The sequence below is a fragment of the Gorilla gorilla genome, chromosome 18 (genome assembly GCF_029281585.2).
Source record: "Gorilla gorilla gorilla isolate KB3781 chromosome 18, NHGRI_mGorGor1-v2.1_pri, whole genome shotgun sequence".
NCBI classification, from domain to species: Eukaryota; Metazoa; Chordata; class Mammalia; order Primates; family Hominidae; genus Gorilla; species Gorilla gorilla.
In genome coordinates, this window is record NC_073242.2 from 84,857,746 (window position 1) to 84,870,758 (window position 13,013).

A 13,013-nucleotide genomic window follows, 5' to 3' on the forward strand; every position below is an offset into this window, starting at 1 on the left:
TCCTCTTCATGGTCTATTTGGTGCCATGTGTTCTGCATTTTTGTGCTTTTGTGGTGATGTCACTGTTTAGAGTGCCCCCAAGAGTAGCGCTGCAGTCTGGCATTCCTCAGCTAAGCAGGCTGTGCTGTGCCTTACCGGGAAGGCGCCTGTGTGAGACAAGCTTGGGTAGTACCGCTGGTCATGCATTTGCTGTTGAGAAATCCACAAAACTGCACATCCAGGAAAAGGAGGAGGAAATTGGCCAATTCATACATGAGGCTGTGATGGGAAGTGCTAAAGTAACACCTACTGTGTGTGATGCAGCTGTGGAAAGATGGAAAAGCAACTGCATTGGGAGATTCATGAGATGATGAAGGAATTTTTAAAAAGCAGGATGGACAGCACTGTTGTGAGGTTGAAAACTAAGGACATTTGCAGTCACGTTCCCCATGGTCACAAAAATGGGAAGGCCTTTCCAGCTGGTGTTTTATTAAAAATAATCCTACTTATAATTAATTCTTTGTAAGACTTATGTACTATATAAAGTGTCTTTCAACAGAAACCCACACATAAAAGAAGGTTGATGAAAATGTTGTGACCAGAGGTTTGCAAGGACCTAACCCAGTGTTTCCCCTTTGAGTGATGACTCTGTATTCTCTAATTCAGCACTTGTGGGAGCTTTATTGGAAGCAACTGCTGGAATTACCGAAAATCAACTGTGGACAGAGAGAGGGAAATGCATGTACTTCAAATTGAAATATATAGACATGTAATTTTATATAGATAATACATGTATTTCAATCTGAGTGAAGATTTCTTCCTCTCCTCGTCACCTGACCAGTGTCAGCCTCTGCCTGAAGTTCTGTCCCTGAGTCACACATCTATCCTCCTTAGTTAGGACCCTGTGTGTGCATAGCCATGGCCCAAAGTCACGCCGGTCTAGGGTGCTGGTCTCACCCTCAGACAGGCAGAGTTGGGGACATGGTTGTAACTTAGGGTGGGAATCACAGGCGCTGTGCTGCTCTCTCCCCCAGAGTTACCCCCACACACCCACGGTGATTGATGGAGTGGTGCTGCCAAAAACACCCGAGGAGCTTCAAGCTGAAAGGAAGTTCCACACTGTCCCCTACATCGTCGGATTTAACAGGAAGGAGTTTGGCTGGTTGCTTCCAACGGTGAGAAGGCGCAGGCCTCTTGGAGGGACTCACCCACCCCCATCAGCCCTCCCATCTCTGGTCCCAAGAGTGCTTCCCTCTCCAAGCACTGCTCTGAGTCCTGGACAGCTGTTCCCTTCAGCAGGAGTTAACATTTCCATGGAAACCTTCTCCAGGAGGGCACAGTTGTCACCGGGATATCAGGGCCCTGGGATCCCCTCTCCCCAGACTCTCTGATTGTCTTCCTATTGAAGAATCCTGAAGTGTCTGTGCTGGAAGGGCCAGTAGAGAAAATAACTGTGCAGATGGGAAAACTGAGGGGGCCTACGAGGGGAAAGGAGTTGAGGAGTCCGGAGAGGCAGTCGGGGGCTTCCTGGCTTCCCATTTTGGGCTGGATATGCGTAGTTCCCCCATAAATCACTCATGCTCTTCATCACCTCATTGAAAAGATCCAAAAAAAGTGGCTTCTTTTGATTTCCCATTGACTTCTAGGGAACAGTAGACACCAGGGTCTACTTGAGGGATGACGGTCAGAGGAGGGTGAGGATGGAAAAGTTACCTAATCGGGTGCTATGCTCAATACCTGGTGACAAAATAATCCATACAGCAAACTCCAGAGACACAATTTACCCATGATCAAACCTGCACAGGTACCCCCAAACCTAAAACAAAAGCTGGGAAGAAAAAGTGGAAGAAAAAAAGATTGACTTCTGAAAGTGAAAAAGCATTCTCCTTCCAGTCGAGGACACACAAAGCTGACCATGATTAAAGCAGTAGGACAGAATTTATTCAGTAACACAACTGGACTAGGAAAGAAGAGTCCAGTACGGATTGGACTCAAATCCCCAAAACTAACGCCTAGTGCTGTTTCAAAGGCTGAGCGTGCAAAGGGAAAGGAACTGTGGGCTGTGGAGAGGGGCTTGGTCCATGTGACTAGACCGCCTGGATGTCTTCATCCTGGCTCACCTGGGGCAGAAACAAACTCCTCTTATCTTCAGGACTGGAAGCCACGCGTTAGACTACAGGAAGAACCCACTGAACTTAGGCTCTACTCTCCACAGGGACTGGGAAGATCAGGAGTGAGCTCCCTAAATGTTTGCATTGCAAAGAGAAGGCTCTCAGGTCCTCAAGGAAATGGGGTTGGGTGGTAGATTCACATCCCAAAGGGCAGAGAAAGTGTTTATCATTGCAGGCTTCTAAACTAACTGCTCTAGTTGGGTTCAGGGGCCTGTCTGCTTCTCTCTAGGTTTTGGCTGGAGCAGAGTAAATTGTCCTGGTAAGGTTGAGCCTTCCCAGGCAGGTATGTTAAGGATACTGGGGTCATTCTAGGGACACAGCCTTAAGCTGCTAGAAGCAATGCTAGAGTTTGGTCGAGTCTCTGAGTGCAGAGGTTTGGGCAGAGTTGTTTTGTGAGAAGAGATATGAAGTTCGCCCCTCAGAAGGATTTCAGAGGTTATACCAAAGACCAAAGCCATGAAGGCAGGCTCTAAGGCTTTCAGTGTCATCTGTGACAGGTGGGGGTACTAGGGAGGTCTACATCCTCTTCCCCAGAGCCCTCTATTCCACACTGGCCTGGCAGACACCTTCCCTCTCCATGTCACTGACCACTGTAGGGATCCCAGCCTGACACACACACAAAACACACACACACACACACACACACACACTGCAAAACACTGCCACAGCTTCTCCACATTTTTTTTTTTTTGTAATCTTTGCAATGCTTGAGTTTCTGGATATAAGCCCATTTGATTCATTGATTTTGCCCATTTCAGTAAAAACCCATGCCCTTAAAAGCCCAAAACATTGGAGGACTTTCAGTCTGCATTGGTTTGGTTGGTTCGTCAGTTTGTTTCTTCTCGTTAATTCCCAATGATTCATAAATGCTTAGCTGTTTTTTTTTTTAACAGTTGATGAGCTATCCACTCTCCGAAGGGAAACTGGACCAGAAGACAGCCATGTCACTCTTGTGGAAGTCCTATCCCTTTGTGGTAAGAGTCTAGGAATCATGGGAATTGGCTAGGACCCACAGAGGGACAAGGATTGCCCAAATTATAGAGCAATTAAATGGCAGAATGAAGACTGGGGCCTCAGGGTTTCCCCCATCTTTCCACCTTTCCCACTTCACTTTCCACCCTAGCGGGGAGTTGCACAGGGCTTCTGGGGATCACCATTGAGGCAGCCCTTCCTGGTGGGCTGGAGAAGCTACATCGCTCACCAGGAGGTGGTGGTCACTTTATTGATCTATTTTAGCGCATTCCTAAGGAATTGATTCCAGAAGCCATTGAGGAGTACTTAGGAGGAACAGACGACCCTGTCAAAAAGAAAGACCTGTTCCTGGACTTAATGGGGGACGTGCTGTTCGGTGTCCCATCTGTGACTGTGGCCCGGAACCACAGAGGTGAGTCCTAGAGTTCGAAAAGGGGAGGGATATGGGCCCCACCAGCTTCTGTATCTGACTCACCTACCTCCCAGCATAGACAGATGTGGAAACAGCCGAGGGTCAGGCCTCAAAAGCTGATTCCATATGGCGTAGAGTGAGATGCTGTCTTATTTTGGCTTATTCCAGTAGCAGACTGTGAGAAAAAACATCCAGAGGCAAGTGGTTTTTTAAGGTGATGATCCCAGATAACAGCAGTAGGGAGGTGGGGAAGTGAGAGAGGAAAGAGATGGAATCCAATCCATGATGTGTTGCCAAGGGAGTATCGTCTGTGGACAACTGGAGCTGGGAAACTCATGGAAACACTGAGAATACAACGCTCATGGGCATCCCATCTGAGTGGCAAGCAGCTGGGTATTTATCCACCAGCTTCCACTGGTCATTGTTTGAAGGTTCTTGCAAGGAGTTGTTTATTCCCTGTGACTTTGTCCTGCTGCACACAAGGGCAGAGTACTCTCTTGTGAACAGACAAAGGCCTCAGGCTGGGAGCTGCAGACGCTGGAGGTGGAAGTCAGGCTGGCATGCCCAGGAAGAGGGGATATAGGTGAGACACTGAAAGCATCTGCTGCAAGGGCTCCATGCCTGGAGTTATCATGGGACATAGGGCTGCTGTAGGACAAATATTGAAAGATGAGTCTTGGAAGGTTTTTAAGGTCCAAGCTGGCTGCAAACAAGCTTGTTAAGCATTGGAGCTGGAAGAACAGTGGGAGCCCTGCACAGGATCCAGAGGATTGTCCAGGACCAAGAAGGCCAAAAGTAAGAACTGTGTTGGGTGTGGGGGAGGTGGTCTGGAGAATGGCAATGTCTGAGGCTGGCTTTTGTCTATCTCGGTGTGTGCAGGAACATGCAAGCACAGGGCAAGGATAGGGTCTATGCAGGACCTTCTACCACTGACCCAAGGCTGTGTGGGTGGGGTGTGAGGTTAGGGATGCGTGGGCTTACCTCTAGAGGAGTGTCCTTTCCTGGGTGCCAACTAGAGGAGGCTCAAAGGACTCCTCTTTTTCTTCCAGCTCTCATTCGCCTAGTCTGCAAGCCAGGAAATGTCCTTTCTCTAACCATGCTGGAAGAATTTTTATATTTAGAATTTCATAAGCATGATAAAAACTAGCTAAAGCTGATCTAGCAGGTGCCCAGACACTCCTTTGCACTGGAAGGGGCAGGTGCTCATAACTCTCACTTCTTCACAGGGTTCTGATAAAACCCTATAATCAGGACCACTGGAGTTGGATCAGTTCTGTGTTAAACTTGGCTTTGCCCCATGCATTGCATCTGATCTATATATAGTATTTCCATCTCCATCTTCTGATGGTTTGAGCAATGCTGAACCTCTGTTTTTCATCTAATTTCCCATGACTTTGAGGTCAGGGTTGTGGTTTGTTTTTGTTTTTTCATTTTTTTGTTTTTTTGCCAGGACTACACAGATCTTATCAACTTTCACTTATTATTGTGTCTCACTCTTTTTGATAAAAACAACATTTCTGAATATAAAGTTAATATGTTAAAGTTAATATGCAAAAGTTTCAAAAATATGGAAACACGTAAAGAAACTGCATATCACTCCTAATTCCCCTACCTGGAGGCAAGTGGTATAAATTTTTTTGTGCTTTCTTCTAAAGATTTTTCATGTCGTATAGTTTGAAGTCAGGTAGCGTGATGCCTCCAGCTTCATTCTTTTGGCTTAGGATTGACTTGGCGATGTGGGCTCTTTTTTGGTTCCATATGAACTTTAAAGTAGTTTTTTCCAAATCTGTGAAGAAAGTCATTGGTAGCTTGATGGGGATGGCATTGAATCTATAAATTACCTTGGGCAGTATGACCATTTTCACTATATTGATTCTTCCTACCCATGAGCATGGAATGTTCTTCCATTTGTTTATATCCTCTTTTATTTCCTTGAGCAGTGGTTTGTAGTTTTTCTTGAAGAGCTCCTTCACATCCCTTATAAGTTGGATTCCTAAGTATTTTATTCTCTTTGAAGCAATTGTGAATGGGAGTTCACTCATGATTTGGCTCTCTGTTTGTCTGTTATTGGTGTATAAGAATGCTTGTGATTTTTGTACATTGATTTTGTATCCTGAGACTTTGCTGAAGTTGCTTATGAGCTTAAGGAGATTTTGGGCTGAGACAATGGGGTTTTCTAGATATACAATCATGTCATCTGCAAACAGGGACAATTTGACTTCCTCTTTTCCTAATTGAATACCCTTTATTTCCTTCTCCTGCCTAATTGCCCTGGCTAGAACTTCCAACACTATGTTGAATAGGAGTGGTGAGAGAGAGCATCCCTGTCTTGTGCCAGTTTTCAAAGGGAATGCTTCCAGTTTTTGCCCATTCAGTATGATATTGGCTGTGGGTTTGTCATAGATAGCTCTTACTATTTTGAGATACGTCCCATCAATACCTAATTTATTGAGAGTTTTTTAGCATGAAGTGTTGTTGAATGTTGTCAAAGGCCTTTTCTGCATCTATTGGGAGGCATCACGCTACCTGACTTCAAACTATACTACAAGGCTACAGTAAACAAAACAGCATGGTACTTGTACGAAAACAGAGATATAGATCAATGGAACAGAACAGAGCCCTCAGAAATAACGCTGCATATCTACAACTATCTGATATTTGACAAACCTGAGAAAAACAAGCAATGGGGAAAGGATTCCCTATTTAATAAATGGTGCTGGGAAAACCGGCTAGCCATATGTAGAAAGCTGAACTGGATCCCTTCCTTACGCCTTATACAAAAATTAATTCAAGATGGATTAAAGACTTAATCGTTAGACCTAAAACCATAAAAACCCTAGAAGAAAACCTAGGCATTACCATTCAGGACATAGGCATGGGCAAGGACTTCATGTCTAAAACACCAAAAGCAATGGCAACAAAAGCCAAAATTGACAAATGGGATCTCATTAAAGAGCTTCTTCACAGCAAAAGAAACTACCATCAGAGTGAACAGGCAACCTACAAAATGGGAGAAAATTTTCACAACCTACTCATCCGACAAAGGGCTAATATCCAGAATCTACAATGAACTCAAACTAATTTACAAGACAAAAACAAACAACCCCATCAAAAAGTGGGCGAAGGATATGAACAGACACTTCTCAAAAGAAGACATTTATGCAGCCAAAAGACACGTGAAAAAATGCTCATCATCACTGGCCATCAGAGAAATGCAAATCAAAACCACAATGAGATACCATCTCACACCAGTTAGAATGGCAGTCATTAAAAAGTCAGGAAACAACAGGTGCTGGAGAGGATGTGGAGAAATAGGAACACTTTTATACTGTTGGTGGGACTGTAAACTAGTTCAACCATTGTGGAAGTCAGTGTGGCGATTCCTCAGGGATCTAGAACTAGAAATACCATTTGACCCAGCCATTCCCATTACTGGGTATATACCCAAAGGACTATAAATCATGCTGCTATAAAGACACATGCACACGTATGTTTATTGTGGCACTATTCACAATAGCAAAGACTTGGAACCAACCCAAATGTCCAACAAGGATAGACTGGATTAAGAAAATGTGGCACTTGTACACCATGGAATACTATGCAGCCGTAAAAAATGATGAGTTTGTGTCCTTTGTAGGGACATGGATGAAATTGGAAACCAGCATTCTCAGTAAACTATTGCAGGGACAAAAAACCAAACACCACATGTTCTCACTCATAGATGGGAATTGAACAATGAGAACACATGGACACAGGAAGGGGAACATCACACCCTGGGGACTGTTGTGGGATGGGGGGAGGGGGGAGGGATAGCATTAGGAGATAAACCTAATGCTAAATGATGAGTTAATGGGTGCAGCACACCAGCATGGCACATGTATACATATGTAACTAACCTGCACATTGTGCACATGTACCCTAAAACTTAAAGTATAATAATAATAATAATAGAAAAAAGATTTTTCATGTCCTATATACTTTAAAAATCAATTTCATATTTTGTTTTTGTTCACAGAACACTATGTTGTGAAGGTTTTCTGAATGTTGATACAAACTCATCAAAGCATTCCTTATCCCATGAAATGGCTTCATTAAATAGGCTTTAATATTCCTATCCTATTAGACATTTAGCCTGGCTGCTCATATTCTGATGCTACAATAACACTGAGCTCAGCCTAATGTTTATAAGTCTCTAACTACATGTCTAATAATTTTCTTAGGATTCTTTTTAGAAGTGAATAACAAGGCTGGACCATAGAAATATTTTTGAACTCTTGGCAAATAATGCAAATTTGCATTCCAGTGCATAAGAATGTGGATTTCTTAATTCCCTTTCTCATTTGGGATACTAAGATTAAAAGTGAATGTGCCAATTTGCCCCACCAGAAAGAAGCACATCACCCTGTTTTCATTTGCATGTCTTTCATGACATGTCTTTCGTTGTCTCTGCTTCTCTTCTTGTGCCCATTTGTCATTGCCCAAACCTGAGCCCTACTTTCCTCTGAAGACTTGTGTTGTGACTGTAGGAATTGTATAAATATCAATGGCTTTAGCCAAAAAGATTTTACAAAGTACATTTTGGGCAGCATGCTGCCTATTATAAGTTCTCTCATTCACAGAAGCTGTTTCCGCTATAGTTGGCTCTGAGTTCCTCTGTTTGAATGGCAAAGGCAAGGTCAAACCCTCCTTTTAGCAAGTTTTGCCTGATCTTGAAGCAGCCATTTAACAGGTGGATTACAGAGCCACAGAAGGATGGCATCTTCCCAAGCACGCTTCCTGCTGAGCCGAGGGTGCAGTGCAGGAGGCTGACAAAGATGAGTGAATAGATTATTCTTCATTCTTACATTGAAATGACATGTGCGGGTGCGGCATGAGGTTAGGGATGCGGGAGCTCCCGTTGTTAAATCCTTTTGTGGGTGAATATTTAAGGATGTTAAGAAATAATGGCTGGAGGTGGTGGCTCATACTTACACTCTCAGCACTTTGGGAGACTGAAGTGGGAGGATTGTGAGAGCCTAGGATTTCAAGATCAGCCTGGGCAACATAGTGAGATCCTGTCTCTACAACAAAATCATTTTTATAAAGTGATGATAGTATATTACAAAATAACATATATAATATCATCCCAAGTTTATATACATAAAAGAGAGATATGCTGAAATAAAAAACAAGCATTCTCTGTGGTAGAGTTATGAGTGATGTTTTAAATTTGATTTTTAAAATGGAATTTCAAAATGATTTTTAAATTACATAGGAGGTGGAAAATTCAAAGTGCTGAGGCACAGGACCAGGCGGCCCACGAGGTAGCCCAGAAGGGGCAGTGATTTGTGGCTCCAATGAGCCAATCATTGGGAAACTGGCATCTTCTTGGGGCTGGGACAGGAGAGCTTTGTTGATGGGAGAGGAGGGCAGAGCAGAAGGAGAGAGGACAGGGGAGAGGCAAGGTCACCCTTGCTCAGCCCCTTCTTTTCTCTGCCAGGACTTTACTGCCTTAACACCATAACACTCCCAGGCCAGGCAGGCAGCAAGACACATGGAGACAGTGAGATATAAAGCAGTGAGTGCCGCAGATTCCTGAGACACAAGAGGCAGATTGTTCCCTCTCTGCATATGTTTGTATTTAAATAGCCTCATGTTCAGACAAGCAACTTGGATTTGCTTCAGTCTTCTCAGGATGGGTGAGAAAAACACTGGAAATGCTCAAAACGAGGCAGAACAGAAGACACCTGTCAGGGTGGAGGTGGGGTCCAAGTGAATGAAGTCTGTTATCAATGAATTACATCCAGTGTAACCAGATGTAGAGAGATTGTCTTGTGTGAGAATGTACCAGCAGGCAAAGGGGTTTACGAGGCAGAGTCAGTGTCCCTGCACCGGCAGTTATTTTAAATGAATTGACCCAGGGTTTCCACATTCATTCATTAAACATTTGTTCATTGAACAAATATCTGGCTCTAATTCCAGTTCCACCTCAACCAGCTATGCAGTCCGGAGCATGTCGCTGAGCTTTCCTGTGACTCTGTTTCTCTACTGTGCTGACAGCCAGAGGTTTCCTGCAGAGCTGGAGACCTTGGTAGCCTCCAGGTGTGTGTCTGGCAACATGAACTGTGCATGAATCCTTGTCTTCTCAGATGCTGGAGCACCCACCTACATGTATGAGTTTCAGTACCGTCCAAGCTTCTCATCAGACATGAAACCCAAGACGGTGATAGGAGACCATGGGGATGAGCTCTTCTCCGTCCTTGGGGCCCCATTTTTAAAAGGTAATGGCTCCTTGCTCTCCATGAGCTTGGAGTTAGGAGATCTGGGTTTCAGTCTTGGTGTGGTGGCTTTCAGCAAGTTTCTTCTCTCCTGGTCTTAGTTTACTGATTCTCTATAACAGGGTTGAATGTCACTGGGTTGTCCCCCAGCTTCCTCCCACTCTAACACATGTGAGGCGCGATGTGTATTCATGTGCTCTCTGCACAGCCACTCAGAATCCTGCTCTGTGACATCAACAAGACGGGTGTGTGTGGGGGGGTCTCCTGAAGGATTCACTATACAGGGTTGAATGTCATTGGGTTGTCCCCCAGCTTCCTCTTCCTCCTGCTCTAATACACTTGACAGGGGATGTGTATCCATGTACCGTCTGCACAGAAACTCAGAATCCTGGCCTGTGACATCAACAAGACAGGTGGGGGGGGGTGTCTCCTGCAGGATTCAGTATGACAGAGTTAAATGTCATCGGGTTGTCCCCCGCCTCCTCCCGCTCTAACATACCTGAGGGAGGATGTGTATTCGTGTACCCTCTGCACAGGCATTCAGAATCCTGTTCTGTGACATCAACAAGACAGGTGGCTGGGGGGTCTCCTGCACGATACACTATGACAGGGTTGAATGTCATTGGCTTGTCCCCCAGTTTCCTCCTGCTGTAACACACATGAGGGAGGATGTATATCGTGTGCCCTCTGCCACCAACACTCAGAATCCTGGGCTATGTCATCAACAAGACAGGTGGTTGGGGGGTCTCCTGCAGGATTCACTATGACAGGGTTGAATGTCATTGGCTTGTCCCCCCAGTTTCCTCCTGCTGTAACACACATGAGGGAGGATGTATATCATGTGCCCTCTGCCACCAACACTCAGAATCCTGGCCTGTGTCATCAACAAGATAGGCAGAGAGACACATGCAGGGCCCTGCTCTAGGTTGAGAAACCACCAATCAATTTCCCTCTCCCAGAAGTGCTGAGAATATGAGTGAGGGTGAGATTAGAATTGGTGTTAACCCTGAGTCAGGTCTAATGTGTGTCGGTTTGTGTTTCTGCCTTTATGTCTCTAACAAAACCTCATAAACCTTTAAATTTAATATAATTAATAATTGTTAATTTAGAAATCACAGGATGTATGAATTTGGAATGGGAGAGAAGACTTTATTTTTGATATGGTTTATAGTCAGCAAAGTTGCTATCCCTCAAGCTGGGAAGGTGCCTCTGGCCAAGCCCAGAAACAGGCTCATCGAACGAGGAGGGGTTGGGTAGAAGCTTTATGTGAACAGATTGGCTAAACATACATGTTCAACACGTTACAGGGGGAGCAATGGATATTCATGAAGACAGTCCTGACACATGTGTATTAAACAAACATGCATGTAACATTGCCCATGTTCACCTGGTGGTGGACACCTAATATTTAAATGTATTACAATTAGGGCTTATAAATCCAAAGGTCTTCTCAGGACACAAAGCCCAGCAAGTGAGCAGCCTCTGTACACCGGCCAGGTCCAGTCCATGGCTGGTGATGTTCTTATCTGGAGAAAATAACTGAAATCAGTCTCTTATGCAATCAAAGCCGTAGTTAAGGCTGGTGGGCAGGGTTTTGTTCTTCCGAGTCTCCAAGCTGCAGCCATTTTAATTGTTTTCATTTTGCTTAACTCCAGGCCAGTACTGGTTTAGCTGCTAGAGAAAAAGAAGCACCTTGCAGCAGGGAGAACAGAGTGGATTCTTTAAGGGTAGAGATGCAGGCCTGAACCCTTGCCAGGCATGGCCTTCGATCTTTTTTTAATTTGGTGTCTTATTGCCACAAGGAGTGTGTTCTGTCAGAATGATCACCTTTATTTTATCTCTGATACTGGTCCGGTGGTGTCTAAACCACAAAAAGGGTGGAGTATTATGATGCGTGTCTGACTTCCTGTCTGTTTCCAGGCAGGAACTCAGTTTAGGGTTTTTCTGGGGTCCCCTTAGCCCACAGAGGGTCTGTTCAGTGAGTTGGGGGTGTTAGGATTTTATTTTTAGTTTACATTATACAATATTTTAAAAAATCCTTTCACGATGTCTTCTAAGCCTTAACTCTCAGCTGTTACAGATCACATGGGACTCACCCCATGGCTGCTCAGGACGCACCATCGCCACTGGGCATGTCCCAATTATGCACCCTTAGGAGGCTTGAGTTCTGTTATATTTCAGAATATGAATTGTGGGTGTGTGCAAGAGAGAGCAACCCTGGGAGGTGGGGCAAGCACATGGAATGATGCATCCCCATTGCAGAGCCCTAGGTCAGCCATGCTCAAAGGTAAAGTACACACAAATCCACCAGGATCTTCTAAATGTGCAGACCTCAGCTCAGTGGGTGTGGAGCATGCGCCAAGACTATGTTTCTAGCAGGTTTGCACGTGAAGTTGACAATGCAGGTCCGCGGACCACACTTTGAGTAACAAAGGCTTTTTTTCTTCTTCCCCACAGAGGGTGCCTCAGAAGAGGAGATCAGACTTAGCAAGATGGTGATGAAATTCTGGGCCAACTTTGCTCGCAATGGGTGAGGCTCTTGGCAAAGACACAGCACAGCTGGTGAGGGTGGGGGGCGGGGCATGCCTGTTGGGAAGGGGCAGCTTCTAAGGTTCTAGCGATCAAACTTCTGACCCTGTGACCATAGCACTCTGACAATGAGAGCTCTCTACAAATGGAGAGGCCGCCCCCGGAGATAGTGAACTCCCCGTCTCTGGAGATATACAAGCCTCTTGACGGAGATAACTTGGGCGTCCTCACACATCTCTGAAGATTGTTGGGAATACACAGCAGCTTTGGGGCAATTCTATTTGATTTTGTTTCCAGAAACCCCAATGGAGAAGGGCTGCCCCACTGGCCAGAGTACAACCAGGAGGAAGGGTACCTGCAGATTGGTGCTAACACCCAGGCAGCCCAGAAGCTGAAGGACAAGGAAGTAGCTTTCTGGACCAAACTCTTCGCCAAGAAGGCAGTGGAGAAGCCACCCCAGATAGAACACATTGCGCTGTGAATGGAAGGTCCATCCAGCCTCGGGAACCTGGAGGAGCAAAGACTGGGGTCTTTTGCAAAAGGGATTGCAGGTTCAGAAGGCATCTTACCATGGTCGGGGAATTGTCTGGTGGTGGGGGGTAGGAGGCAGGGGCAGGGGGCAGAGGTCATGAAGGAGCAAGTTTTTTATTTGTGACCTCAGCTTTGGCAATAAAAGATCTTTTGAAAGCCAAA

General features: G+C 45.1%; 1 protein-coding gene across 2 annotated transcripts in view; it reads left to right on the forward strand.

Annotated features, from left to right (window-relative positions):
- Positions 1–13,013, forward strand: part of LOC115931015 (liver carboxylesterase 1-like) — a 36,795-nt gene extending 23,782 nt beyond the window's left edge. For both annotated transcript variants that reach the window (XM_031002561.3, XM_031002562.3), the window contains exons 9-14: positions 1,014–1,154; positions 3,044–3,124; positions 3,387–3,534; positions 9,663–9,794; positions 12,249–12,321; positions 12,618–13,013. In XM_031002561.3, the coding sequence (XP_030858421.2) occupies positions 1,014–1,154; positions 3,044–3,124; positions 3,387–3,534; positions 9,663–9,794; positions 12,249–12,321; positions 12,618–12,801 (759 nt within the window). In that variant the 3' untranslated portion in view covers positions 12,802–13,013. The remainder of the gene's footprint in view (positions 1–1,013; positions 1,155–3,043; positions 3,125–3,386; positions 3,535–9,662; positions 9,795–12,248; positions 12,322–12,617) is intronic.